The sequence below is a fragment of the Microtus ochrogaster genome, linkage group LG8 (genome assembly GCF_000317375.1).
Source record: "Microtus ochrogaster isolate Prairie Vole_2 linkage group LG8, MicOch1.0, whole genome shotgun sequence".
Taxonomy (NCBI): Eukaryota; Metazoa; Chordata; class Mammalia; order Rodentia; family Cricetidae; genus Microtus; species Microtus ochrogaster.
The window spans coordinates 16,261,730-16,289,387 of NC_022033.1; the positions used below are offsets into that span (position 1 = coordinate 16,261,730).

General features: G+C 43.1%; 1 protein-coding gene across 13 annotated transcripts in view; it reads left to right on the plus strand.

Moving 5' to 3' along the window:
* Ptprt (protein tyrosine phosphatase, receptor type T) overlaps nucleotides 1-27,658 on the plus strand; it is a 1,084,941-nt gene that overhangs the window by 470,496 nt on the left and 586,787 nt on the right. For all 13 annotated transcript variants that reach the window (XM_026787014.1, XM_026787020.1, XM_026787015.1 and 10 more), the window contains exon 7: nucleotides 14,872-15,165. In XM_026787014.1, the coding sequence (XP_026642815.1) occupies nucleotides 14,872-15,165 (294 nt within the window). The remainder of the gene's footprint in view (nucleotides 1-14,871; nucleotides 15,166-27,658) is intronic.

Below are 27,658 nucleotides of genomic sequence, written 5' to 3' on the forward strand. Positions count from 1 at the left end.
ATACCAATACTCTACCCGCTGAGCTATACCCTGAGCCCAAATGGGGAATTTGAGATATAGATATTAAATAACATGTCAAGGCTTTCATAATAATTTAAATTGGACTTTTCCCCAAACATACTCTGAAACACATTTGCAAGTAGTTTGCCTAAGAGTTAAAGGGCATACTAGTGGGGATGGGGAGATGAGGCAGAGAAGGAAGGGGTTCCCTCAAGGATGATTCAGGATTTTGTAACCCTGCCTCGTATCTGATGATCAGTGCCACTAGGGGTCACCTGAGAGATAGGAAATTACCATACTGTCTTATCAAGAGGCAGCAAATTAGGGTATTTACTTAGGGACTTTCATCCTTCCTTGGGGTGAGGGTTTTCCCCGAGTGTAGTATCTAGTCTTGGCAGAGCCAGTCTGCCTTGCCATGGTTTCCTTACAGCCCGGTGACAGCAACATTAGCAGAGAGCGAGCCCAGGTGCTGGAGGGAGGACGTTTCTAGAGCGTGGAGGTGCTAACCACTAAGGGGTTGGGCTGGGGGCTTCCAGTGACTACTGCATATGGCTAAAAACAGCGGAACTGGGAGTCAAAGATAGTCAGTTCAGATTCCAGCTTAAGCAACCAAAATAAGGGATATTAAAATTCAACCTTATAGTTTGGTTTATACAATGCCCCACTCCAAGACTCATATGTAGATCACATGTCCCCAAACTGGTGACACTAATTGGAGACATAATCCTTGCTGCCTTTAGGTGGGACACTTAGCGGTCAGAAGTGGGCTGTGTGAACGAAACAAAGCCTTTCTCCCCCATGTTTCTCTTGATCATGGTGTTTTATCACAGCAATAGAAACCCCTAACTATGGACATTATATAGACATTAATCTAGTAAGAACTAAATTTCCATATGAAGAAGAAAATTTGGGTACAAATTCCAGCCACATAAGAACACATATGAAGACAGGGTAGAGGGTGATGAAGTGCATGCACAAGCCACAGAAGCCCAAGGACTGTTGACTTAACCCAAGAGGCTTAGCGAGGTAAGCAACGAGCCTTCCTAGAGCCGCTTATGGGAAAGTGGTCCTACTGACAATTCAACATCAAACGCCTCACTTTTAGAACTGCAGGACGATAAACGACTCTTGCTTTCAGCTGTCTACATTGGGGCATATTGTTTCAGAAGTCCTAGGAGAGTAATATTCCCTGTCTCAGAATAAGTGCTGTTAGCAGTGGGAGCCGCACTGCTGGGGAGGGGGGAGAGGTAGTGATGCCTCTGTATCCAGGGAGATTGACTAATTAATGCCATGTGCTTCTGTGCCTTTGCCTACCCCTGGTATAGTTCATGTCCAGAGCTCCTGTGAGATTAGGCTGAATCTAGTCTTGCAATCGAAATCACATCCTCATTTAGAGCCATTGCTTCCCCTCTCCTGCCTCCTGAGAATTCATCTCTAATTTCTTGCCTCTGCAGAAGCCTTGTCTCTGGCTCTGCCTCTTGCATGCCCTGCTAAGAAACCAGAAAGCAGAGAGAACAAAGTAGAAGGATGGGAGTCTCCAGGAGGGCACTCCACAGGAGAGCTCAGTTTTCAATGCCAAGAAAAAGTGAGTTAGCTGGAGAAGGGGAAGAGGAGTCTAGCAGAGAAAGGAGCACAAGCCGAGATGCCCCCTGCTATTTCTGTATCAACAGTGTGTAAAGTTGAGGTGGTGAAGGTAGCATAATGAACCCAGTGGGCTGGAGACAATGATCCTCCTAGAGGCCAGTGTGTGCTGTCTCAGTATAAAGACTCTAGAGAGGCTGGCGAGATGGCTCAGAGGTTAAGAGCGTGCACTGCCCTTCCACAGAACCCAATTTCAGTTCTCCGTACTCACATCAGGTAGCTTACAACTATCTACTCCAGGGGGGATTGATTGCTTTTGAACTCCATGGGCACCTGCACTCACATGCACATGGGCACACACATAGGCCCGTGCACATGTTTCATGCGCATGCACGCATACACACACAATTAATTAAAATAAATCATTTTAAAACTTTACCATTTGTATGGTCAATAGAAAATATGCTTCTTATCCCTGGACCTCTTCAAGCTGCCTGTCAGGCACCTATTGGGGCCCTCAGTTTCCAGAAGGTGAAACGTGGAGACTTCCTACATACCTTCTGCATACACAGCTCCATAACTGTTGGCTCCTGTTAACATGACATGGGCTAGTTCTGGATCTGCCTTCTCTTCCTCACCACCTTCTGTACCTTGGGCAGGATTGTTTTCTCTCTTCATACAGTGAGGATACTGATAAACTTGTCTGTGGTTTTCCTTGGACTGAATCCCAGCTCCTTCTGGTAATCAGGATCAGCTAATCTTCTTAAGCTGTAGGTTTTGTTGGCTGGTTTGTTTGTTTCACTTACAAAGTAGGAATGATGATACCAGCTGCCTGAAAGAATTGTGTGCCCCCAGCATGGTGCTGGATGCATGGAAAGTCCTTCGTGAACACACCCACCGGGTCTTCTTCACTGCTTACCTGGAAGAGCATTTGTATAGTGCACAGAAAGCGGCGGTTCAGTACTCGGGAAAGAGCATAGACTTTGAGAAGATGCAGGACTCAGTTCTGGTTACTACCCATGTGATGTGAGGAGGCGACATTTTAGGAAACACAGAGCCTTGGATCCATATGAGAATATTTTTGTTTCATTGCATGGATCACTGTAGGGAGAAATTTTACCTTTTAGTTTTTGGGTTTTTTTTTTTTTTTTAAATTTTAAGACCATTTGAAATTCAAGTCTCATCACCGTGGAGGCCTTTGGATGGTATCAGGAGTAGCCATATCTCCCACTGCTACTGTGATGTTGATGGGAAACCAGCAAGACAAATGATGCACCTGTGCTTCTTGATCTCTGGTACCTAGATGTCTGGGCAGATGCCAGGGGAGGAATCACAGAAAAGGACATGCTGCATGAGAAACCGTGAGATAATAGAAAACTGGGCTTATTTAAATTTGCATCTTTACAAGAACTAGCCAATGCAAGTTTATTAGAAAACATCTCTCTGAGAGACGGGTGGGCATGGCGTGGGAAAGTCCCTACTTCCTTAAAGTTGTATAAAAGAGACATTGAGCAGCAACATTTTGTATAGTATCTAGTATCTATACAAAAGATATATATCTACTGTATAGTGTTAGTATCTAGGCATTTAGGGTGTTTTTTTGTTATTGTTTTGTTTTCTTGAGACATTGTCTCACTTCTGTTGCCAAATGTGACTTAGAACTCAACCATGCAGCCTAGTTTAGCTTCAGCTTGCAGCAATTGCTGGGCCAATGGCATCTCAGTACTGCTGGGATTGAAAGCTTATACTCTTGACCGGCTGGCTAGCTGGTGTTTTAATAGACTTAAGTGGGTGGGACTTTGTTTTTGTCTTTGAATTAGTTAAAGTAGAATTTTAAACCCACAGATATCAGTCTGAGAGAGACTTTTCTAGAAGCATTTGTGGTGTCTCATGAAAGGGTTAACCTTTTATCACAGAATGGCTTGTTACTAGCATTAGCTAGACATGCCTGAAAGGAGCCCCCCTCCCACAGTGTGGGCTCCCTTCAGTCTAGTTTGTCTTAGAGCAGCTTTCTTTCTGTTTAAACATAATTCTTTAAGAATTTTATACAGTGTGATTTTTAAAAAATAATTACAAAGGTTACATGGAGGCTTGGGGTAGGGGCTGCAACCTGTGACCTCGTTGGTTCCTGGGGGCTGTGCCACGGCCAGAGCCACTAAGCAGTGTATTTTGATCCTCCGTCCTAGCTCCTCCAAGGCCCACCTTCACCTTCCTGCCCCACAATTTCATGTTGTCTTCTCCTCTCCCTTTTAAAAAATAACCCACCAACTCCAGTGGATCCTACCCATGTGCTCATGGGTCTGGGGTCATCCACTGGAATAGGGTTGACCTCCAGGAACCACACCCATAAAGAAAACTGACTCTGTCGTCCCCAGAAGCCTCAACTGTCCCTTAGCTCCTCTGTTAGAGTTGCGGACTGATGAAGCCCCTCCCATTCCATGCTGACGTACTGACTGGCAGCCTCCGCTGCTGTTAGTTGATGAGCCCTACAGTGCTGCCTTATGCAGTAGATACTGTCTGTTTCTGGTCCTCCCTTACCCCTGCCTCTCTTCTGTGATGGTCCCTGAGCCTTATGGAGGGAATGTGGGGCTGATCTTCTTTTCTTGACTCTCATCTCAGCGAGAAAGGTCTTGTAGCAGCTAGCGCTCCTGTGGGGACTGGTTGTTGGCATTTTCAAACTCCACATCCTAGAAACTATGGTACCGATCATGCCAAGGTGCGCTGCATCTAACTGTCAAGTCCCTTTTCTCTGAGGAACACAAGTGGGTGGTGTTTTTCCTATATATATGAGTTCTGTTCTGTTGGATGTGCAAAAAGAATGTCTTCTCTGGCTGTGAAATTCTTGGCACATTTCGGAGGAGTACTCCTCTTCTCTCTCTGTGGTAACGTTATCCTTACATTAGTGCTTGGGAGTGAAGCCTCTTAGGCAGGTACTTCAGGCCCAGTCTTGGTTCTTTGAATGACTAATTATTTGGCATTCATCTTGATATCTCTTCTTTTTAGAAAAATTTTAAAAAGTTGGTCTTCACAGCTGTTACCCATCGGATTTCTGTGATCATAAAACCAATTAGCATTTGAACATCCTAAGTGCACTGACAGGTGTCCACAGATGTCCAGTCTGTGAGCTCACTCTGCTGTCACTTGGGTTATAATTATTAGTAGTATCATCATTTCCATCCTCCCCAATATCCCAGGGTTTCAGAATGAAAGGATGAAGTGTGAGAGCCGGCGTGCTCCTTAAAAAAAGTATTTCTGTTTTGTTTTGGTGGATAGCTGTATATTTTCTAGATATTGGGGATTTTTCTCTGGTCATATATTTCAAAGATATTCCTAGGTGAGCCGAAACGCAAGCCTTCCGATTGGCTTGGTCTGGATCTCCCTGTGTTCATCACATTTCACAGTCTGAAAACTCGAGACTTTGTTTGAGAGTTTTCTTCATCTGTGTTATGAGAACCGTTCTGTCCCAGGGTTTTAGTTTTCCTCTGTTCCACTGCAAACCCTTCTGCTCCTTAGGCATCCACACCTCCTTCTCTCCAAACATTCCTCCTGATGTCTGCATCTCTTTGCCCCTACACTAACCTTTTCTTTTAAGAGGATTTATTATTATTCTTCTCTGCCCACTTAAATAAGTTCTCAAATATATAAATCTTCCTTTTTAAGAACGTGTAGACAGGTTTTCACTGTTATTCACACCAGTCTGGAACCCGCCATCCTCCTGCCTCAGCCTTATATATTGGTACTGATATATAAGTGTGCTTCGCCACATCCAGCTAAGACATCAAATACTTATTCAGCTTTGACCCTGTGATAATCTGATTGGTTCAAGAGATGCTCAGGACGCTAGTGAAGGACACATCTTGGTGCACCTGTGAGGGTGTTTCCCCATAGCCAGGGAAGTTTCACTACACAGGGGGACCTGCTCTGAATGTGAGAGACACTGCCCATATTGGCTGGGGACTCATATGAAAAAAACAGAAGAAGAAGAAAGCCAGTGGTATTTCTCTCTGCCCCCCTTTTCTTCCTCCCCCCTCCCTCCGTCCCTCCATCTTCCCACTGCATTCTGGGTTGTTATTGTGATATAAGCACCTCTGCTCCCCATACCCTCGCCACCATGATGGAGAGAAACATCCATAATTCTAATATAAACTAAATCTCCCACTTAGGTTGTTTGCTTAGAGTTTTGTCTTGCTGTCAGAAGTTCAAGATGAGGGACGAAGGATAATTCCAGGAGCACCCATTAGTATATTGTTTGTTGTGGTTCATCTGACTGCACTCAGGGACTGCCTGGCCCCCAACCAGGCTGAGGATAAGAAAACAGGCCCCCTGGTGACTCTGAAAGGCAGGATAGACTCAGTGAATGCATAGGCAATCCTTGTGGTGCTATCTAGAGAATTTAAATATTTCTGCAACTTATGTCATAAAGCTGTTTTCCAATCTCGAGGTGAGAAAATCAAACCCCACAAAGCTCAGGTAGACTATTTAGGGTCACACATTTGAGAAGTGATGAACAAGGGGCAAAGAAGACTTGAACTCTGGCTGCAGGGCCCCTTCATCTCTTGATCCTTGACCCACTATTTTATGCATCAGTCTTGCATAAGCATCAGTAATCTCTTGGTTACTACAGTGACTTTGAGCATCTTTGTAGATACCTCAGTGGTCCATACAACCACAACACAAGAAGTTTTATGGCAGATTTGAAAAACGGAGTGGTACATGACTTAGCTAAGAGTAAAAAGAAAACAGCCCAACTGACATGAATGGCATTTGTAAAAGCGTGGGAGTGATGGTAGTATATCCTTTGTGCTTGTCTCCCTGTGCACATACATTTACATGTTGTTAGACCTCTCGAGACCACATGACAAAATCAAAATAAATGCAAGCTCTGATGGAGTAAAGAAGGCAGTGGTGTGTGCCGGAGGCCACACTATCCCTACCTGAACCGTATTAAGGTTCCCCGAACACCTTAATGACCTCCAGTTTTCCTCAGAACATTTGATTTTTGTCTGAAGCAGACAATACATACACACACCAATCTGTCTTCAGCTATTTGAAGCACTTTTGCTCTCCGTAGGAATTTCTGGGAGTCAAACTGTTACAAGTGCTCACAGCAGGGAAAAGAAAGACAGAATTGGTCTGAAGATTGCTGCCTGAGGATGAAGCTGAATTACATTAAGGGGTCACTCCACCATCTATACATTGAAGGAGAGTTTTGGCATCTCGAGGGCAGCTGTAGCCCAGGGTTTGAGGAAAGCTCACAACATCCTTCTCCTCAGTAGGCTTTGATATCCAGCCAGAGGGGGCCAATGCCATTTTCTAAGTCAGGCTATAGCTCCCTAACAGCTGACTTTTCTCCCTCTTGATTTGGTTCCAAACTTCGTGGGTCGAGAGGCCATCAGGTGTCAATCACTGGTCTTTGCATAGTGGATGCTGGAGGTCGGAGAGGGGTTGCTTGTGTTATACGTGGGAAAGCTCCTGGTTGGGAGCTAACAGTATCTGAGCAACTGAGCACTAGGGGATGTACTGGAGAGTCAAGATCAGGAAAAAAAGGATACAATTTCTTGGAGAGAAATGGCACAGGATTGAAGGTTTACCTCCTTTTAAACATTTATTTTTATTAGTAATTGTGTGTGTGTGTGTGTGTGTGTGTGTGTGTGTGTGTGTGTGTGCCTATGTGTGGTTCTGTGCACATGAGCACAGGTGTCTTCAGAAGTCAGAGTTGCCAGATCCCATGGAGCTGAGGTTACAGGTGACTGTGAGCCACCTGATGGGGTTCTGGTTATCAGATTCAGGTTCTCTGAAAGAGCATCTGCTCTCAAATGCCTTCTTTCTTCTTATAAACTTTGTAGGATTCATTCTAAATAAATTTAGAAACCTGTATCTCTGTGAACAGTCTTTCTCATTGACTGACCAGAGATCAGTAATGCTTTGGTTTGGTTTTTATGATTTATAAATGTGTGTGTGTGTGTGCATGTGTGTGTGTATGTGTGTATGTGTACGTGTGTGTGTGCATGCGTTCATGCATGTGGAAGTCGGAGGACAACTTGAAGTGTCTGTTCCCCCCTCCACCTTGTTGAGACAGGGTCTCTTTTGCTGTTGTGTTATTTAGCTGCATCCTCTGGCTCAGCTGGTCCGAGAGCTTTCACATGGTCCTCCTGTGTCTGTCTCCCATGCCGCTATAGGAGTTCGGTGATTACAGCGCTGAGACATGGTGTTTTGCTTTTTAGCATGAATTCTGTAGATTGAATCCAAGTCACCAGGCCTGTGCTCAAGAACTTTGACTGGCTGAATCATCTCATCTGCCTAGTTTCTCATGCAACTTCAAGACCCCATTTCCACACACAAAGATGTCTGTATTTTAAGGTCTGTTTTGATGAGTGTCACTGTGCTGGTTAGTGTTCTGTCAACTTGACACAAGCTGGGGTCTTCTCAGAAGAGGGAATCTCAATTGAGAAAATGCCTCCATAAGATTGATCTGTGGCCATGTCTCTGAGGCATTTGCTTGATTAATGATTGATGTGGGAGGGCCCAGCCCACTGTAGGTGGTGCCAATCACTGTTCAGGTGGTCCTGGGATCTATGAGAGGAACAAGTTGAGTGAGCCACGGGGAACAAGCCAGGAAGCAGCTTCCCTCCATGGCTTCTGCCTTGAGGTTTTGCTTTGATGCCCTCAATGCTGATCTGTAGCTTTCAAGGTGAAATAAATCCCATTCTCCCTGAGTTTCTTTCAGTCGTGGTTTTTAAACCAGCAATAGAAGGAAAACTAGGAAGTTCTATAACCATATTCAAGGTATAGAAAATTTACAAACTCCACAAGTTTTCTTCATGACCCCTTCCAGGTAGCCAGCCCACTAGAGAAAATAATGTTCTTGTTTCTATTATTTAACTGAATAAACCTGTAGAACACACCAGCATCTCAGGAATGTTTGTATTCCCGAGTGAATGAATAAATCTTCACAATATATGGTTTTAGTTGTTGATCCAACTGGCCTTGGGTGATTTCTGCCTATGCAATACAGACTTAGGGGACCCCTGTAAATGTCTGAACCCAATAGTTCTCTCCCCTCAGCTTCCCCTGGAAGATCTTCACTGGTCAATAGGCCCCTTCACAGGCTGTCCCCTGCAATATGACCCGCGTCCCGGTTTGTCATTGCTGTTTTTCTCAGCTATGATACCCTCTAATTCCATGGCACAGTGTCAGAACTTATCTTCACCACTGGATTCAAGGAGCAGACTGCCTCAACTTCCAGTGAGATGCACGGGTTTAGAAAAGATGAGATTTCTCTCCCCGAGAACTTCTGCCTGCCAAGTTGTTCATCTCAAGACCCCAGTGATGTTGCTGATGCAAAAAAAAAGATGGATTTAAAAACATTTTTTCTTTTCTAAAGACAGGGTCTCATGTGTCCCAAACTAGTCTAGAACTCATTATGTCTCCAAAGAGAACCTTACACTTCTGACTCTCTTGCTTCTACATCTCTAGTCCTGGCTAAGGTGTGGGGCACTATATCCAGTGTATGTAATGTTGGGAACTGTGCGAGATGAACATGTAACAACTGAGCTACATCTCTAGTCCTGGAAATAAGCAGTTGTAGAAGGTTCCTATATGGACTACGTGCTTTAGATATGAATGTGTTGGGTGCACCATTTTCATGGGTCTGAGGCATTTATGCACCAGCACTCTATGAAAACCTTTGTGTGCTTATTTTCCCCCAAAGGTAGGGAGCCTGGGAAACTGGAAATGCTGAATTGTAATCCCTTTTATGGTTATGTTCCCACCCTCTGTGCCTGCAGCAAAGAGTAGTCTAGAGTCTCGAAGAAGTGTAATATAAGGGCATGTAGGTTCAGTAGATTCTCTGATATTTTCTCTATTGTCAATGCATAGACTTATACATGGGCTTCAGAGGTTTTATTATTTACTTATGTTGTTGTTGTAGCAACATACCTGACAGAATAACTGAATGGAGGAAAGGTGTATGGGGATTTTAGTTTAGAGCTACAGTCCATCAGAACAGGAAAGACATGGTGAAGGGGCAGGAGGCAGCTGGCCACATTACATCTGTCCCCAGAAAGCAGAGGCAGAGAAATTCTGGTGCTTAACTATACTCTCCCCTCTGTCCTTTTTACTAAGCCCCAGGACTTCATCCGATGGTACAATGATACTCATGTTCAGGGTAGGTCTTCCTCAGGGAAACCACACTGGAAGCCTTATGACACATGCACCCTGAAGTATGTCACATCCCCTGTATGATTTTAGACCTAGTTATGTATCCAGTGAAGATTAACTACAACAGAAGAATTCACATGAATTTCTGAAATGAGGCACAGAACTCTGGCAATGCACTTTTGTACATTTCCCAGAAGAACACCTAGAGTTTCTTATCAGAATTTTAGGGTCTCTGTGTTACTCAAAGTCACACACTCCTGGTATACACATTCTTTAATGACACTTGCAGTTAATTCCATAAACGTCTAAAGTATAAAGTGAGAAAGGAAGGGATAGGAATCTGGCCCTGAGTTCCAGTGCTTAACTTACCCCATTTATATAGTGCCCTCTAGGACTCACTATTCGTCTAGATATCTTGAGGTCTTAGGATGGCCATCATCTAAGCTGGACTGAATGTCCAAGTGTATCTTTTGCATGGTCTTATTGGAGAGTTCATCTCAGATACAGAAGAGAATCCATGGTAAGAATTAATGCAAATGTTTCTATTAATTTTAAAATAATATAGTGTTTGTTAATAAGACAGTCCTGTCCTCATCCCCTCTTCCTTCTCTTTTTAAGGCTGTTCTGCATGGAAAGAGAAAAACCAAAATATGAAAACTATAAGCAATAATCTTGTGCCTTCATGATTCTTAAAACAGGAAACACTATGATGAGCTTACATGGTCTATTTTGAGAAGACAGACAGCGAGAGAGAGAGAGAGAGAGAGAGAGAGAGAGAGAGAGAGAGAGAGAGAGAGAGAGCCACAACACCTAGACTGCACATGAACTTGTGAACCTGCAAGCTGTTTGAGATGGGTACATTTATACACTCGAGAAGATGTTTGTTATTGCACTTGTAGCTACCATTAGAAATACATGAAAAGAGAGTAAATGTTTGGAAAGATTAATACTGTATTTTCTTTCTGGTGGTCAGAAATTGAAAACTGCTAATGCCTGAAATAGGAGCGCAGTAAACCATGGGCAAAAGTCGATGGAAGAGCTGAGTGCAGCCACCGCTCAGCTCCCACAGCACTAGAGTGGGCTGCTCTTAGTCCCGTCCAGAGCCGTTCTGTGAATAATTATATTAAGGAATTAGGCAGAGTCATCATGGAGCTACAAAACATCACCCTTGAGGCCTCACTGGAGACTGATGGGAGCTCCTGAGAGTTGATAATGGCCGTCAGAGGCTCCATATATTTAAAATGCATAAAGGACGAGTCCAGAAATTATCTGCCTGCCAACTCTACTTCTCTACCTGGAACAAATTATCCCAAAATCAATTTGCAAACACCTTGGAGATAACAAGGTCCTGAGTAATAACCTCCATGGCTTTGTAAAGAAAGCACCTGGCTTGACTAATCTGCTTAATTCCCTTCTCCGACCAAACGGCGAGCTGTAACAGAGGCAATCTGAAATTGTCCCTCAAGGTGTGTGCTTCGAGTCACACTGAGAAGATATTGTCCACCCCTGGTTTAGAGCAAATTATTCTCCTTTTGGGGAATCCTTAATGCCGGGCCATTAATTAAAAGAAAAACACAGAATAAATCTTTATCCCAAAGTATCCACCTGAGTTCCAAACTAACATCACCCACGCTTTGCTCATCTGAGCAGTCCAGAGACTTCCCCCAATAAGGAGCTCTTTAATAAATCTGCATTTGGCTTATCACCCCCATCACCTCTATATTCGACTTTAGGATTCAAGGACTTGTTCATTCTCCTGGACAAATAACCCATTCTTGCCTTTTGGTCATTAAACAATACCAGACTCAGACAAGGAGGCCTGAGATCATTTGCATAGACATGTCTGTGGCAGAATCATTTACCATGACTAAGCCCATATACTCAACCGCGGGAACACACTTAGGATCATAATTTTTTAGTCTAGTCAGAACCTAGAAAAGACAGTAACTCCCTCTTCCTTGTAGCATGTAACTGGATCTTCTAGGGTGCTTAAAGTGAGGGAAACAAAACCATCTACCACTAGCTTGTGTGTCGTTGAGACTACAGGAAAATGTGAGACATGAATAAGAACTGCATTAGAATGTGCAGAACTGGCTGGTAAGAGAGACATGCTTTCTTTTCCTTACTTTTTGTGGTGGTTGTTGTTCCCACGTCTGTGTTTTTTCACAAATAAAAATAATGAACACACCATGCTTCTTTAAAAACAAAACAAACAAAATGTGAGTGAGGGATGCTGGAGAGATTTCAGTGGTTAAGATGGCTTGGCGGTTAATAACACTGATTGCTCTTCCAAAGGATCAAGGTTCAATTCCCAGCACCCACATAGCAGCTCACAACAGTCTGTAACTCCAGTTCCCAGGGATCTGATATCCTCATGCTGTCATACTTGCAGGCAAAACCTCAATGTACATTACATAAATAAATAAACATTTTTAGAAAAGAGTACTTCCCACTGTTGTGGAAGAGTGACATTCAGTTCCCAGCACCCACATCAGGCAGCTCATAACTACCTGTAACTCCAAGCCTAAGAGGGTGAATGTTCTCTTCTGGATTCTGCAGGTACCTGCACTCACATGTAAATACCCACAAACTTATGCACAACCAAAAAATAAATCAATTCTTTGGATTATGGGTTGCATCTCAGAATCCACATCCCAGACAAAATGTGACTCTCCCTCCCCAGTAGATATCATAACTCCTCAGGTAGTGGAGGCACTTCACGATCCCCTCTGTATTTATGCTGGGACAATGGCTGATCCTGTGTAAGTCCTGTGAAAATAATACGCACGTATGATTATTAAATAAAATACTTACATTTTTAAAGATTTCTTTTATTTTATGCGCATGAATATTTAACCCATGTATGTATGTGTGTGTGTACCATTTGTGTGTTTGTTTACCTGGTGTACATGAATGTTAGAAGATCCCCTGCTGTAACTGGAGTTAGACATGGTTATGAGCTAAAATTAAGCTAACAAGCCATTGTCCTATAGTGTATAGTCTACACATTGATCCTGTCATGGCACTGACATATTCTTTTTATGTATTTAGGTCAAGGTGAGTTTATGCAACCATTTTTAAGCAAGTGTGTGCTGGGACTTGAATGCAGGTCTTCTTCAAGAGCAAATAAATGATCTTACTCACTGAGGTATCTCTCCAGCTTCAAATAAAATATTTTTTAGAAAGTAAACTAAAGCCTGAAAGACATCTCAAAATAGATGGCCACGTGGTAAGGCATGGTGATGCATACCTATAATTCCTGTAATTAGAAGGCCAAGGCAAGGAGAACCTGGCATTTGAGACCATTCTGGATACAGAGTGAGTCTGAGGTCAGCCTGACCTACATATGGAGACCCTGCAGGGGGTTGTTAATTGCTCTATGGGCTTGGTTATGTCTATTTGGTTAAATATATATTGCCTAAGGAAGGTGTCACATAGATAAGTTAGCAGAGAACTTGCTATGACCTTTCCCTTGGCCCTTGATTCCTGCTATGCTCCTGTTAGCCAAAGACACTCTGCTGGCAGAAACCTGTCAGAGTGAGGGCAAAGCTGGATTCTTGTTGCATCACCATCTCCTACCCGTGTTCACCCCACCATCTGCAGAGGGTTTCTGCTAACAGTGTGTGTGATCTGAGGTGGAACTGGCCTGAAAGCCTCCTCCTGGAGGACTAGGTCTCACAGTATCCAAAGGTTCTGTGCAGGCTGCCACGGGAGAAAAGCAGTCAGTTTTACCCAGCTACCTACTAACCATAGCAATGACCAGTCTGGCAAGATATCACCAGTGGTACAATAGCGTCAATGATATCTTGGGATTAGCGTTCAACTGTCTAATTGGATTTAAGGATCCTTAATGGGAGGGAATTTATGGTTGGTTACTGTAAACCTATTCAACATCCCATAATGGTTGATATCATGGGCTCTAGAGGAGGATCTGCTGTAGGCACTTTTCTAGATCAGTGTAGTGCTTAACTGTATTCTAAATATGTATCTTTCTTCCCATGGATAAGTTTTGCTCTTAGACCCTATCAAAGAAAATTCCTGTTGCAGTATATGGAGCTAATTGGGGAAACCCACTGTCTTAGTCAGAATTATGATTGCTGTGACAAACATCATGGCCAAAGCAACTTGGAGAAGAAAGGGTTTATTTGGCTTATGATTCCACATCACTGCTTACCACTGGAGGAAGTCAGGACAGGAACTCAGACTGGGCAGGAGCCTGGAGGCAGGAGCTGATTCAGAGGCCTTGGAGGAGTGCTGCTTACTAGCTGGCTCTTGTGGCTTGCTCAGTCTGCTTTCTTATAGAACCCAGGACCACAAGCCCAGGATTGGCAATGCCCATAATTGACTACCTCCTCACATCAAACAGCTTGTGTCAAGTTGACATACAACTAACCAGCACACCCAGAATTGGTGAGGTGCAGACAACAGACTGTGGGGTGTCTAGCCCCAGATGTTACATCTGTCTGTAACATGATCCCTGCAGTGGAAGCTCACAGTAGATCGTGGAAGAGGAGAAAGATGGTGAAGGGCCACAGGGTGTGGGCATCCGATATGAGATAGTGCCTTCTATATATGAGAGTTGCACCCATGAATCTCCAATTATATGGTTCCCTCAACAGTACCCACATAATGTCCAACACCAGATGGTTTGCCAGCATGGATGGGAAAATCTCACAAGGCTCCACCCCTAGATGAAGAACTATAGGCAGCTAAAGGCTGCTGAGAGGGAGAATCAGCCACTGACAGGTTATGCAGTCCCAACCAGTCATTCCTAAACATACATTCATACAAGTTACTCTAAATGATAACACATGAGAGAGGGAGAGAGAGAGGGAGGGAAGAAGAGAGGGAGGGAGGAAGGGAGGGAGGGAGGGAGGAAGGGGGAGAGAATGAGAAGAGAGAATATATGCCCTTGTGGAGGTCAGGGACAACTTTTGGGGGTCATTTTTCCTTCTACCATGTGGGTCCTTTGAATCCATCTCAAGGTATGGTTGGCACAAGTTCCTTTACCTGCCATTTCGACAGTCCTCTCTATGGTTTTGTTGAGAGTTTGGCCACTTTTCTTTACATGCTTGGATTCTACTTCGTAAACTTAGACTGAAATTCCTTGGCTTGCTTGCTTTCTTACAGAGCCTCCCACGCCTATCGCTCCCCCAGAACTGTTGGCAGTTGGGGCCACCTATCTGTGGATTAAGCCAAATGCCAACTCCATTATTGGTGACGGTCCCATCATTCTGAAGGAAGTGGAATACCGCACTACCACGGGCACATGGGCCGAGACCCACATCGTGGATTCTCCCAACTACAAGCTCTGGCATCTGGACCCTGATGTGGAGTATGAGATCCGGGTGCTGCTCACACGGCCAGGCGAGGGAGGCACAGGACCACCAGGACCTCCTCTTACCACCAGGACCAAGTGTGCAGGTAATGACGTCCCTCCAGATGTTGTGCTGTTCTGATTGGCCTTCCTCTTGCCTCTTGGACACAGATTCCTCTGGTGTAGATGTGCTGCCTTTGATGGAAAGACCATTAAAGGCTTGTTCAGACTTGAGAGAAACTCTCAGCTCTGGATGTGATTCTAGAACCTTCTGTCTTTGGTCGTGTCACGGATATGCTCATGATGTTGACAGTATTTCTGATGGGGCATTGGCTCTATCATTGTGAGGAATCCTAGTGCCGTTTGCATGTCTCTAATGGGTTTTGGTTCTGCCCTCAAAGTCCCCATGTCAACTACGTTCCTGCAGGCTTCTGGTTCCAGTTGTATATCTAGTAGGTTTAGTTTGCTTGGTCTGTGACCCCTGGATCTGGTCATTGTCCTGGTGCTTCCTGGTTCTAGCTTTGTCTCTGAGGAGATCCTTTGCCAGTTACATCACTATAGCTTCCTGGTTCTGTGAGTGTCTCAGAATTGACCCTGAAACTGCCTTGGTTCCTCAGAATTTCCCAACTCCATATCCTCTGGGAGTTCCTGGCTTCTGACTAAAGAGTGTGACTTGGGACAGTCCTTCTGGGGACCTCTGGATTCTAAGTTAACTGTGGGTTTCTGGCTCCAGCTGTTTCCCTGGTGGTCCCTGCCTAAGCCCCGCTGGGGTGGATGTGATTGGAAAGGTTCTCTGCATACAAGATTATCCCCAAGGTCTCTTGGCTTTGTCTGTTGGCTGAGCTTGGATCTCTGAATGGAACCCATGAAATTAAAAGAGACTGGTGTTCATTTTTCTAAAACTCACCATCTGTCCTTATCACCCTCAAGTACCACTCCATGGAAGTACTTTTGTTCCATGTAGATACGAAGGGAGAGTGGCTCAGTATTTTCTAACTTTATCCGGGCTCCCCACATGGCCAGTGGTACACTCAGGATTTGCGCTCAGGTTTTCTGACTCCAGAGCCTTTGGCAACACCATGATGAATAGAAAGGTGGGCGTTCCTGGTATAACATACTGAGCTCAGAGCTTCTGTACTGTTGTGGTCCGGGGCCTAGTGACGCATCCAGCATGGGCTTCTGAGGGAAAATGAAGCAACATTGCCTCTGAGTGAAGAATTCATAGGTACACCAACACGGGACACAGCGGAGGATGTTGTATCAGGCCTGTTAGAATTTGACAGTCTTGCCACTAAAATTGTTTCCCCTCACTGTATTATGCTATAAAGAACACAGGGATTAGGAGGAAAAGCAAGGGCAGAGGCTATCCCTACTTCCTTAGTAACCCATGAAAATGAGAGCACCATCTGATGTGCACGGGAGCTAATTTTAGACATCAGGTGGAACAAAAAGTACAAGACGCTATACTGCAGCTCGCAGACACCGCCCGGAAAGCTCAGTATTTTCTTTACAAGTAGAGGTAGGGGTTTGCAGCCTGTGAGTTACTGGGAGGCAGGAAGAAGCCATGTGAATTAGATGGAAAGGAAACACCAGGTGGAAATGGGCATGTCTGACCACAGTGGTGAACTGAGGGGAACTGTGTGTGTGTGTGTGTGTGTGTGTGTGTGTGTGTGTGTGTGTGTGTGTGACTTCAAGTTTTTACTCTACTTATGTCTTCTGTGAGCACAGTCACATATAAGTACATTTGCTCTGTGCTTGCATTGCTCCCTCCTAGATCAATGGTTTTGAACAAGCTTGAATTTTCAGTTGTTCATGAGACAGTTTGAGTGTTCAAGCAGAACCGACAGCAGCCCCTCTTTCGCGTCTCAGGAGTGCTCCTGATGTGTAGAAGCCAAGGAGCACTAATATTGCTATGGCCCAGACTTACTGCTTTGAAAAATTATTGAACCACTGTGATGAACAGAGAGTCCATTTTCCCAATGATTTTTCTAAACAGATCTTTGGTAAAATTCCTCATTGAAACCTGATTATGAAGCTAACTGCTTTCAAAGGACAGAAGGATATGTTATTAAGCCAGGCAATTCCTTACCTCAGCTCTGCCATGCAACAGTCATTCATAAAAATAATTGATTTGAACCTGTTGATAAGGCTTCTCTTTCTCTGCAAGGTAAATGTAAGGGCTTTGATCTTTGGAAATGGCATTCAAAGCACTTTCAAAGCCCCTGTGGACTTATTTGCTCGTGATCATATAATGCACTTAGAAATTCAATCGCGAGATGATCATCTCAATAAAAATTTATAACCTATCGCAAACAGTTGCCACGGCTGCCTAATGGATTTTACATGTGACAGACACAATGGTCTGACTATCGTTGTAAAAATTTGGAGTTGAAATGTTGTTTGTGGTATTGTATTTCCAGAAATGGCGGTGTTTAAGTAAGTTAGACTTAAATCTCAAATAGCCTACATTCTTAAACTATGTCATAAAGAAAATCATCTTTTTTTCCATTACCACTGATGGTAGACTGTTCCTTGCTTTATAATTAATTTTTAAGAGACTTTCGGGCTGATATCCATTTGTAGATGCTCTTTATTACCTTCGCTATTTGGAGTTTTCTCCCCTTCCCCTACTCTATTATTAATCACTCTGGAAATGTACTCATTATTTTGCAAAACAGAGTGTGGAAAGTATAATTTTTGCCCAGAGGAATTTGCAGGCTGGGTAAAGATTCAAGAAAAATAGAAAAGGGTGGTAAGGTATAAACATGCAGTTGGGTGTTGAAATAGCATGCTTTGTGAAGGAAGACAGGACAGCAAGTGGTGTCCTTAGGCACCTTTGGAGCAGCGTTTCTCAGTGTGGGATTCCTGGACCAGAGACTCCAGTATGGCTAGAGACTGGGCACTTTGGTTTACTATGACTCTTATGTTGAAACCTGGGTCTCCATGTGATGGTGTAGGAGACAGAGCCTTTGGAACAACTATGTCATGAGTAGATTTTCACCATTATAAGAGAATATCCAGAGTTCTCCCTTGCTTACTCACCAAGTGAGGGCATAGTGAGAAGATGCGTCTATGGCCAGCAATCCAGTCTTTATTAGGACTGGATAATAAGCCAATTTCCATTATTTATAAATAACCCAATCTATGGTATTATGTCACAGAAACCCAAAAGAATTAAGTTTCATGTAAGCTCAGACCTAGCCTCTCCTCACCCAGTGACTCAGGAAGTACAAGAGTAAGACCGTGCAATCAGAAGTCCTGACTCCCACGGCTGCAAATGCAAACATTGCATCTGTGGCACATTGGTGTGCCCACTGCAAGTAGACCCACGGAGTGTGTGACTTGAACTCTGAGAGGCAGACTGCCACTCACATGACTGGATCAAGGCTACACAGCATGCAAGTGCTGGGAACGAAGTCTCCTTGCCACTGCTTTGAAGGAGTTGGGGGTGGTTCCTCTGCTCACGAGCGTCCTCTCAAGTATGGGGTTGTGTAGTAACTATGGAGACCAGCTAAAAATGAATGGCTGCATTTGTCCTTTCAAACACTTACTCATTCTCTTCTATGAGCCAATCTCTGTCCTAGGCAGTGGGGGAAGAGGCTGGCTTTGAAAGGACAGGACAGACAGGGGCAGAAGCTTGGCAGTAGTTATGTTATAAGCTCAGCTAAGCTCCAAAAAGATATCAGTACGACCAAGTCAGTGAGGGATGGTGGGGGTATATTCTTGTTTTACTGGGTATGACCAGATAGATCCTTGATGTAGCAGAAATCAAGAAGCTGAGGCTGACCCTTTAAGAGGGAGACATTAAGGGTTTGGCTATAGTGTGTACAGGACCAATAGGCAGGAGTTCAGAGCACATGCTTAGCTAGTTATACCATAGACAGATTCACAGCAATCTACATATGTGGGGAAGGGAGAAGAGGGTGTAAGGGGACATCTAGGGTTTGTGGTATAGGTAACTGAGGTATGAGAGGGAGAATCTTATTCTGAGATGGTAAGTGCTGAAGATGTTAAGGGAGAGAATATGGTTTGTTTAGGGGAAGATGACTAGCAGGCAATGGGAATGTATTAGTCTAGAGCTTAAGGAATTTGAGCTTTTTCCATGAGAACATCCCTAACTTCACCTGGATGAAGGGTTGGGAACCTCCTTAGCACTGATAAAATCAGTTTAATTCTCTGTCCTCCTGCTTTCCTCTCAGAATGCTTCGTTCATTTTTAATTCATCATTTTGTTTCTTTCCCTCATTTTAATCATTCATCATCCTTCCTAGGATAAAGGCCTGGGGTCAAAGACAATGATGTATATCAAAGGGTTTTGAAAATCTCAAAATGCTCTTCAAACTCCTGTAATGAAATGAATCACAAGCTGTTGGTGCTTCTGTTGCGACATTATTATGGTGAGCCATTAACACACAGAGAAGAAGGCTCGCCTGGCCGGTTGTCAGGACTAGCACAGCTCTAGCCGTGTTCTCTAGTTCTTCACCATCTCGTGAGGATTCCCACTTCAGAGCATGATGCTCACGGTGTCATCTGCATTCTGGGCCGCTTTCTTATGGAGAACATAGAGTGTTTTCTTCTAGCACAGTGGTCTCAACCTGTGAGCTGCAACCCCTTCGGGGGCTGCATATCAGATATATTTACATTATGACTCATAACAGTAACAGAATTAGGCAGTAACAAAATAATGTTATGGTTGAGGGTTACTAAACACATGGAACTGTATTAAACGGTTGCAGCCCTGGGAAGGCCGAGAAACACTGCTCTAGAAAATCCCAGACAGCAGGCATCCGGGTAGCAATGCAAGTTCAGGGATGCTGTACAGTGGTCAGCTCACTTTGAACCTTGCCTCTAAAGGGCGGGCCACACTGTCCACACAGCCCGCTTCCCTGTTGAAGCACCTGAACTCTTACTGTTTTCTTTACCCAGTGTTGACTTAATTGTCGTAGAACTCAGGTTGGGGTCACACACAGGAAAAATTCTTTAAGTTCCAAGTACAGACACTTAGGCATTGTGGGACACATCTCTAGTCCCCAGCACACTGGTGGCTGTGGCAGTCATGAGTTAAAGGCCAGCCTGTGCTACTTAACAATACCTTACATCAAAAGAAGGCTACTGCATTCATTATTTGGAGTTTGTAAAGAACCCTGAAGGCAATGACACTGAAGAAATTTACCACTGGGGAAAGCAAGAGGCATCATATTAACCCAGCCTAGCTCTGCAGCTCTTCTGTAGGTGTCCGTTCCAATGGCTTCAACCCCATCCTTTTGGTTTCTGAAAAGAATCATCTAAACACCACGCAAAAAGACTCTGCCACACTGTCCCCCCAGATCTGCTTCCAAATGACACCCACATATCAGCCTTGGTTTTGCTTTCTACAAGCATTTCCCATCATCTCAAATCAAGATGTTAGCAATCTAAAGTTGTGCCTCCTCTCCCCTGGAAATCCCATTATTCCATCCCCCCCCCCCGACCCCCGGGCAGCTCTCTTCACATCCCTGTTATAGGTTCACCAATCCATACAGTAAGCTGAGTGATTGCCCGTTCCTGTAAATCAAAGACCGTTGCCTGAGAGCCCACTTCATCGTGGTCAAGCAAAGTTTCAATCCCCCAAGTGGAAACCCACTTTGCCTGGTCAGAGATGGCTGCTCCGTTGCTGATTTCAAGGGCTCTTTTTCTATTCCCTTCACCTGAGGGCTGATTGCACGTTATATTTTATTTACATATTTATGGGTTTCTACTTGAAATGATATGTGTCTAGTTCCCTCTTTTCTCCAGAGGGATAAAAAGGAGGAATTCAAATTGCTGAGCTCAATGAAGTGAGAGTAGTCATTAGAATTTAGTGAAAAAGATATGGGCCTTCGAGCCAAAGAGAATCTGGTTTTTATTTCAAGTGGGACATTTGCTAGCTGGATGACCAGGGATATATTACTTCTCTTCTCTGTGCCTCCGTTTCTTTTCTTCTATTTAAGGGAGATTCTATCACATCATTTTCCCCGGAGCTTCAGTAAGGTGTGTGCCTAGCAGAGAACTCAGAACCCCAAAAGCCTTTATGAACATAATTAATTTAGAATGGAATGTCAGGCCTGGGAAGGGGGTATTAAAACATGGAATAATTTTCTACCTTGGGCATTATGGACCCTATCATAAGAACATTTCTCTAGTGCTGTGGTTAGCACAGAACTCTGATAATCTGCAGGAAGGATAGGATGTTTGTGACCGTGCAAGTGTCCTGGGACATTGCTGAGTAGCTGTGATGGTACCTGATGGTGAGGATGGGTATGGAGGATGGGGATTATTCTTTCTCTGGTTCTGTCCAGAGTTTCAGGTAAGAGTCAGTGGCTGACTGTTTTGCTCTTCTGATCTTCGGTTGAACCCCAATTTCTGTCTCTGAGTTTTGATTAATTGTGCTTCAAGAACAAGATCTTGCAAATTCAGGAAAAAAAAACTGTGGGGAGGAGGATGGGAGGAAAGGTCTGAACACCGACAGACAGCACCTTCAGGGCTCTCTTTTTTATATGTAAAAATTTTTTTATACAATCTTTTCTCATTTTACATAACTATCCCCATTCCCACCCCCTCCCCTCCTCCTGCCTCACTCTTTTCCTCAGCCCAATCCACATCCATTTTTCAGAAAGGATAGGTATCTTTTCTTAAAGAGAACAGTAGGGCCAGAATAGAAGGGTCTTTCATTCTAGAGAGCAATTCTGCCTCAGAACAGAGTGTGAACAAGAGAAAGACAAAAGAAATACTTAAGGGTCTTCAAAAATAGGACAGGATCATCTCCCTAGCCCCGTGGGGCCTTTTCTTCACTGTTGTAAGCATTGCTGAACCATCTGTAATGTGATGGTGTATGTTTGGGAGGGAGCAGATGTAACACAATTTTGGCTCAGGGCTTTGAACTGCCTCCTGAGTGCGTGTTATTATGAATACAACCTCATCCTCACTGTTGCCCTGGACTACAGTCTAGGTAAAATGATGCATAAATCTTAAGGGAACATGGCAAGACTAGCTGATAAAATATCAAATCCCCATCCCATCCAGAATGCAGTAATGCAATCAATAGATTCTAAAGACCAGTGGCAAAAACTTCAGACATGCCACACCGTGGTTGAAGTTACGTTGCTGCTGATAAGCTCAGGACTGGAGGCAACTGCAGAAAATGGATTGTGACCACTGTTTCCTCAGAAAGAGGGGTGTAAACAGAGACTGTTCTTCAGTTTTCAGGCCATCCATACCTGAATAATCACACAGAAACTATATTAATTACAATATAGTTTGGCCAATAGCTTAGGCAAATTCCTAGCTAGCTCTTACTTCTTAAATTAACCAATTTCTATTAATTTGTGGATCACTACAAGGCTGTGGCCTACCAGTAAGGTTCTGGCATCCTTGCCCTCAGCAGCTACATAGCATCTCCCTGACTCTGCCTACTCTCTCTCTATGTCTCTGTTCAGATTTCCCACCTGGTTTTTTTCTGCCGTGAAATAGGCTAAAGCAGCTTCTTTATTAACCAATAGTAATAAAAAATATTCACAGAATACAGAAGGGAGTCCCATATCATCTCCCCTTCTCTGTCTAAATAAAAAGGAAGGTTTTAGCTTTAACATACTAAAATTGCATATAACAAAACAGGTATCAAATAAGAATTACAGTTACAATATTTTTGTGAGTTTGAAGTTTTATATCTAATTTATATTTTATCATAGCTAAGGAAAATTATAACTGTAACTATCTGTCTTCAAATCCATCACAGACTCCAGAAGGATATAATATTACCTAAGTAAACAGAAAGTGTATTGTAAGCAACTTTCCAAACTCTAGAATTGACAGAGACATCTCATTGCCTGGAACCCAAAGTTCTTTTGTAATGTTGGGTCATTCATCTTCAGCCAGGCCCATAGTATTGCAGCAGACTTTTCCATGAAGCAGGAAATTGGAAAGACTGTTTTGCCTATTGGAAGTTTGTCAGTCACTTTCTTCTGTGTCCTGCAGAATGTCTGGTAGACCTTTTCATGAATCAGGAACCCTGAAAGACTGTCCTACCTTCATTTGACAAGTTCAGCAGTAACTATGGGTACAGCATAACATCAAGCAGTCCAGGCAAGAACAGTTTTTTTGCCCAAATGGCTAACCTTGTCACATTGAAGGCAAATTCCATAACAAGTTTCTTTAATGTCCATCAACCTATCTGAAGTAATTGGTGCTGCCAGAAGCAGACGTGCCTCACTGTTGAAAAAAAAGCCCAAGTTCTTCCGGGTGGTGGTGGCACATGCCTTTAATCCCAGCACTTGGGAGGCAGAGACTGGCGGATCTCTGTGAGTTCAAGGCCAGCCTGGTCTACAAGAGCTAGTTCCAGGATAGGTTCCCAAAGCTACAGAGAAACCCTGTCTGAAAACCAGAAGAAAAGAAAAGTTTGAAGAATAGCTATCCATCTGAAATATATTTCTGTACATCTAGAAAACCTAACTAACATGACTACAAGTTTGACTATTATAGACGACTGTCTATTAATCTGTATTTTTAAATACATGTTACATTTTTAAATGAGCTGCACAAACACAATACCTTAAACAAGAGTAGAAATATACATATAACAAATTGACCTTAAATTAATATCAATAAACCAAAGTCCATACCAATGTAAAGTTTTCATTTCTATATCATATCTTCCTTAAATGAAAACAAACATTTATAAACAACCATTTGGGGAATTTGGGCATAGTTTCCCTAAACTTCTTCCTGCTGTTTGTTGTATTTTTAGGGCTCATGGAGATCTTTTGTGGGGGAAGGTTTCTTGTTCCATCAAACCACATTAGCCTGGAAGGAATCCACAAGTTCCCATCCTCTGTGGAAGCAAAATCAGAACTTCTTTTCAAAATAACATATCCTTAGACTCAAATTTTGAAGTCAAGATACCTCTGAAATATGTGTGTTGGTTTAGTTTACCAGTTTCCAGAATCAAATGTCTCTCTGCAGTCACGAAATTCAGAGAAAACACAGTAATAAACTTAAACCAGAATCTCTGTGTATTTTCCATCTTTATGTGGCTTTTCTATTACTTTTTAATATTTATTATCTTTACTCCTTTATCTATGACTGCCTGTATTCTTTTATTCTGATTTTACTGTCTCTTTAAGGATTTTGTTTTATTTTTTTAAACTGTTTTTTATTACAGTCTATACTCTTTTTCTTCTCTTTCCCAAGTCTATATACAGGTTTTTAAACACATTGTGACCCATTCAGAGGTTTATTTCTGTCTGAATCTATCTTTATTGCATATCTGTAATATTTTTTTTGATCACTGTTGTAAACTGTTAGGCTGGCATGGCTAGGACCGGAGCAACCACTGTGACTGTTGGTTTCACCCTGCTCGGTTTTTCAACATGACAAAATTCCATTTACTGCCAGTTCTGGGAGCCATCTTTACCACACCAACTCTCGGAAGCAGTTGGCCCATGCTGCTACCAAGTAACTTGCAGCATGTTGACTTCAAAACCCGTGCAAGTGCTTCCTAACAGAATCTCCCATATGAGCCAGAGTCATTAGTACCACCTGTATAAACCAGGGAGCCATCTCTTAAAGGAGCCATACCTCTGCTTGTGGCCAGAAAACAGAGCCTGTATGAAGAAATGTGGCTTCCAAGAAGCACCAATTGACTCCCATTTTTGTGCGTCTAGAAGCCCCCCCCCCCAAAAAAAAAAGCTTTTTTAGATCTTATGTGGATCCATGCCAAATGGTGGCAGGTTACCTCTCCCTTCTCTGTTTTCTCTAGTGTTTCTATACTGCCTTCTTCCCTAGGTGTATAGAACCGTGGAGATCAAGCTCAAAAAGGGAGGAGGGAGCCTGCTCTTATTTTCATCAATTCTGGAGCTTCCATAAGAACCACAGAGTATCTTCTCAAGGGCCTAAGTGTTTGATATCCTCTTCTTATAAACCTCTCTTTTCTTTTATCATACAAGCATCAACAAGTGGCTGCCTTAGAGCCTTCCTCCCTTGGTTTGTGGAAGAGAAGGTATAAGGCAAAATCTTTTCTCTTAAAACCCATATTTTACAGTCTCAGCGAGTTTCTTCCCCCAACCCCTACCCCATATTGTATGGAATGAGTGTGGTTTTGGGATGATTCAGCTGGGCTCCTCATTGCAACCTCTGGAAAGGATGGTTGGTGGAGCCTCGAGCATCTATGTGGACTGTCCCCTTGTTTAACTGCCTATTACTGGTCATGAGGCCTAAGTTCCAAACCAACCACAGAAACATTATTCCACACCATTCCCTTACTTAGATATCCCTGGTGCACTATGTTTTCCAGGGACGTGGGGCTTCCTAGAAGCTGAAGCACGAGAATAAGATCGTCAGTGTTGCCCCAATCTCTCTCAATCTTGAAGGTTCAGATTTGAACAAAAAGTGAACCACAGAAAACCACTAATGGTAATGAGAGCTGATACCATTTAGTTATCAGATCATGCAATAAAAATAGCCTCGGAATACATTAAAATTAGGGTCACTCACTCCTAAAGCTGTAAAAGCTTAAGATGATAAATACAGCAAATGGATGTTTATTCCAAGGTAAACAGTGGCTGTCAATACAAATATCCACTGTCTGCAACTTGGATAGCCTGAAGCTGCCATTAGATATCTTGTAATTATTGTCACAGCCTTCAGGGTGGGCATTATTTTCTCCAGTGACTATGAGGCAGAGAACATGACCAAGTGACCCAGCCAGGGATTGAGCCTTTGATGTGTAGCTATGTCTTAGCTTCTTTCTGTTGCTATGACAAAAGGCCAGTCAAATGGCTCAGACTCTCACTGCCAGCCCTCACCACCTGAGTCCCTTTCTTGGGGCTCATATGGTGGAAGGAGAGAAAGGCAACTCCCACTAGTTGCCCTCTGACTTGTGGACCCGTGAGCACACACACACAAGAAATTAATACATGAAAGTTTTAAGTTTTTAAAAAGCAACTTAAGGAAGGAGGGTTTGCTCTGGCTTCCAGGTCGAGGACACTGTCCATCATGGTGGGGGAGTCAAGGTGACAGGAGGGTGAGCAACTGCTCACATCACTTTCCTAGTTAGGGACAGAGAGCAGTGAGTGCTTGCTGCTGCCCAATCCCCTTTGATTTGCTACAGTCCAGGATGGGAATGGTCCAGCCTATGATTAATGCGGTCTTCACACATCAATTATCACAGGGACATCCAGATTCCCAGCTCCTGTCAAACTGACAACTGAAACTAAGGCTCAGGGCTACAAAGCCCACTGTCTGATATGAGCCCAGAATTCAGTGTGATTAGCAAAGCATCCATACACCATGGCCAAGTGGGGCTTCTCCCAGAATAGGGGAAGAGAAATTCTTGAATATCAGAAAAATACTAGTGGAATGTTTCCTTCTAGTGGTCAGAGAATAAAACCATATGAACCTCTCAGGAGAGGCTGGGAAGTAATTTGAAAGAAATTCACCCTTCATTACTGATCAGAATCCTTAGTGAGCCAGCAGTGGGAAGGTGCTTTCTTATTTCGGGCAGAAAATGTTCTTATAGTCTCAAAGCCCAAGAGACTAAAGCAAACTTTAAAAAAGGGGGGGGGGTGGAGGAGAGAAAATGGTAGTAGAAATACAAACTCATTTCAGTCTTGTTGTTGAACACCAAGTAAATAAATAAAAATCAATAGTTACATGCTAGTAATAACTGTTACAAAAATATAATGAAAGAGATCATATTCCCAAACACAATTAAAATGTAAATGCTTAGGAGTACAGTAGGAAAGACTCAGAATCTCTGTGAAAATGCACACACCTACAGAGTTTCATTGAGGATGATAAAACAAGACCGGAATAAATGGAGCCATATATCATGCTGCTGGATTAGCAAATTTAGTACTGTGAAGATATCATTGTTCCCAAATTAATTTATAGGCTTGATATAATTGTGATCAAACTCCTAATGTGATTCGTTTTGAAACTTAACAAAGTGATTTAGAAACTGATCTGAAAAAATAGCTGGGAACGAGGGGGTAATGCAGACCACTTAGAAAAATGGCAGGAGGAGGGGATTTCTCTGTGAGATATCAACATTTATATTCACTATTATAATTAAAGCTTTGAAGGATGTACTCTATGAAAAAACATAATTTAGAGATTTGTCTGAATGTGTAAGTTCTTAATAAATTGTATGCGATTAATAAGTAGTATATATTATAAATAATTGGGAAAATGAATGTTAATATATACCATGGTATACAAAATAAATTAAAGATAGATTAGGCACTTAAAGTATAGATAAAAATAATAAATAGGAGAAAGTGAAGAAAATTTTCTTAGGCAGGAGTCTCAGTTCCTTAAAAGTGAGCAGATCCATCGTCAAGGTTGTATTTGGAACACTCACAACTCAGAAAGAGAAAAAGGAGAAGGGAAGCCCATGGTGGGTACTGACAGTAATTAAAAATCCAATGGTTTAACTGGCTGCGGGAAAAGCTGTAACAGAGCAAGAACAAAGGGTACATACTGTTATGGAAAGAGTGCTGCAGTCACTAAAATCTAACTGCGTTGATAGAAGAAAAGCTGCATTGCATAAACAGGTAAATGCAGTAAAAATGTGAAGCGGGGCGGGGGG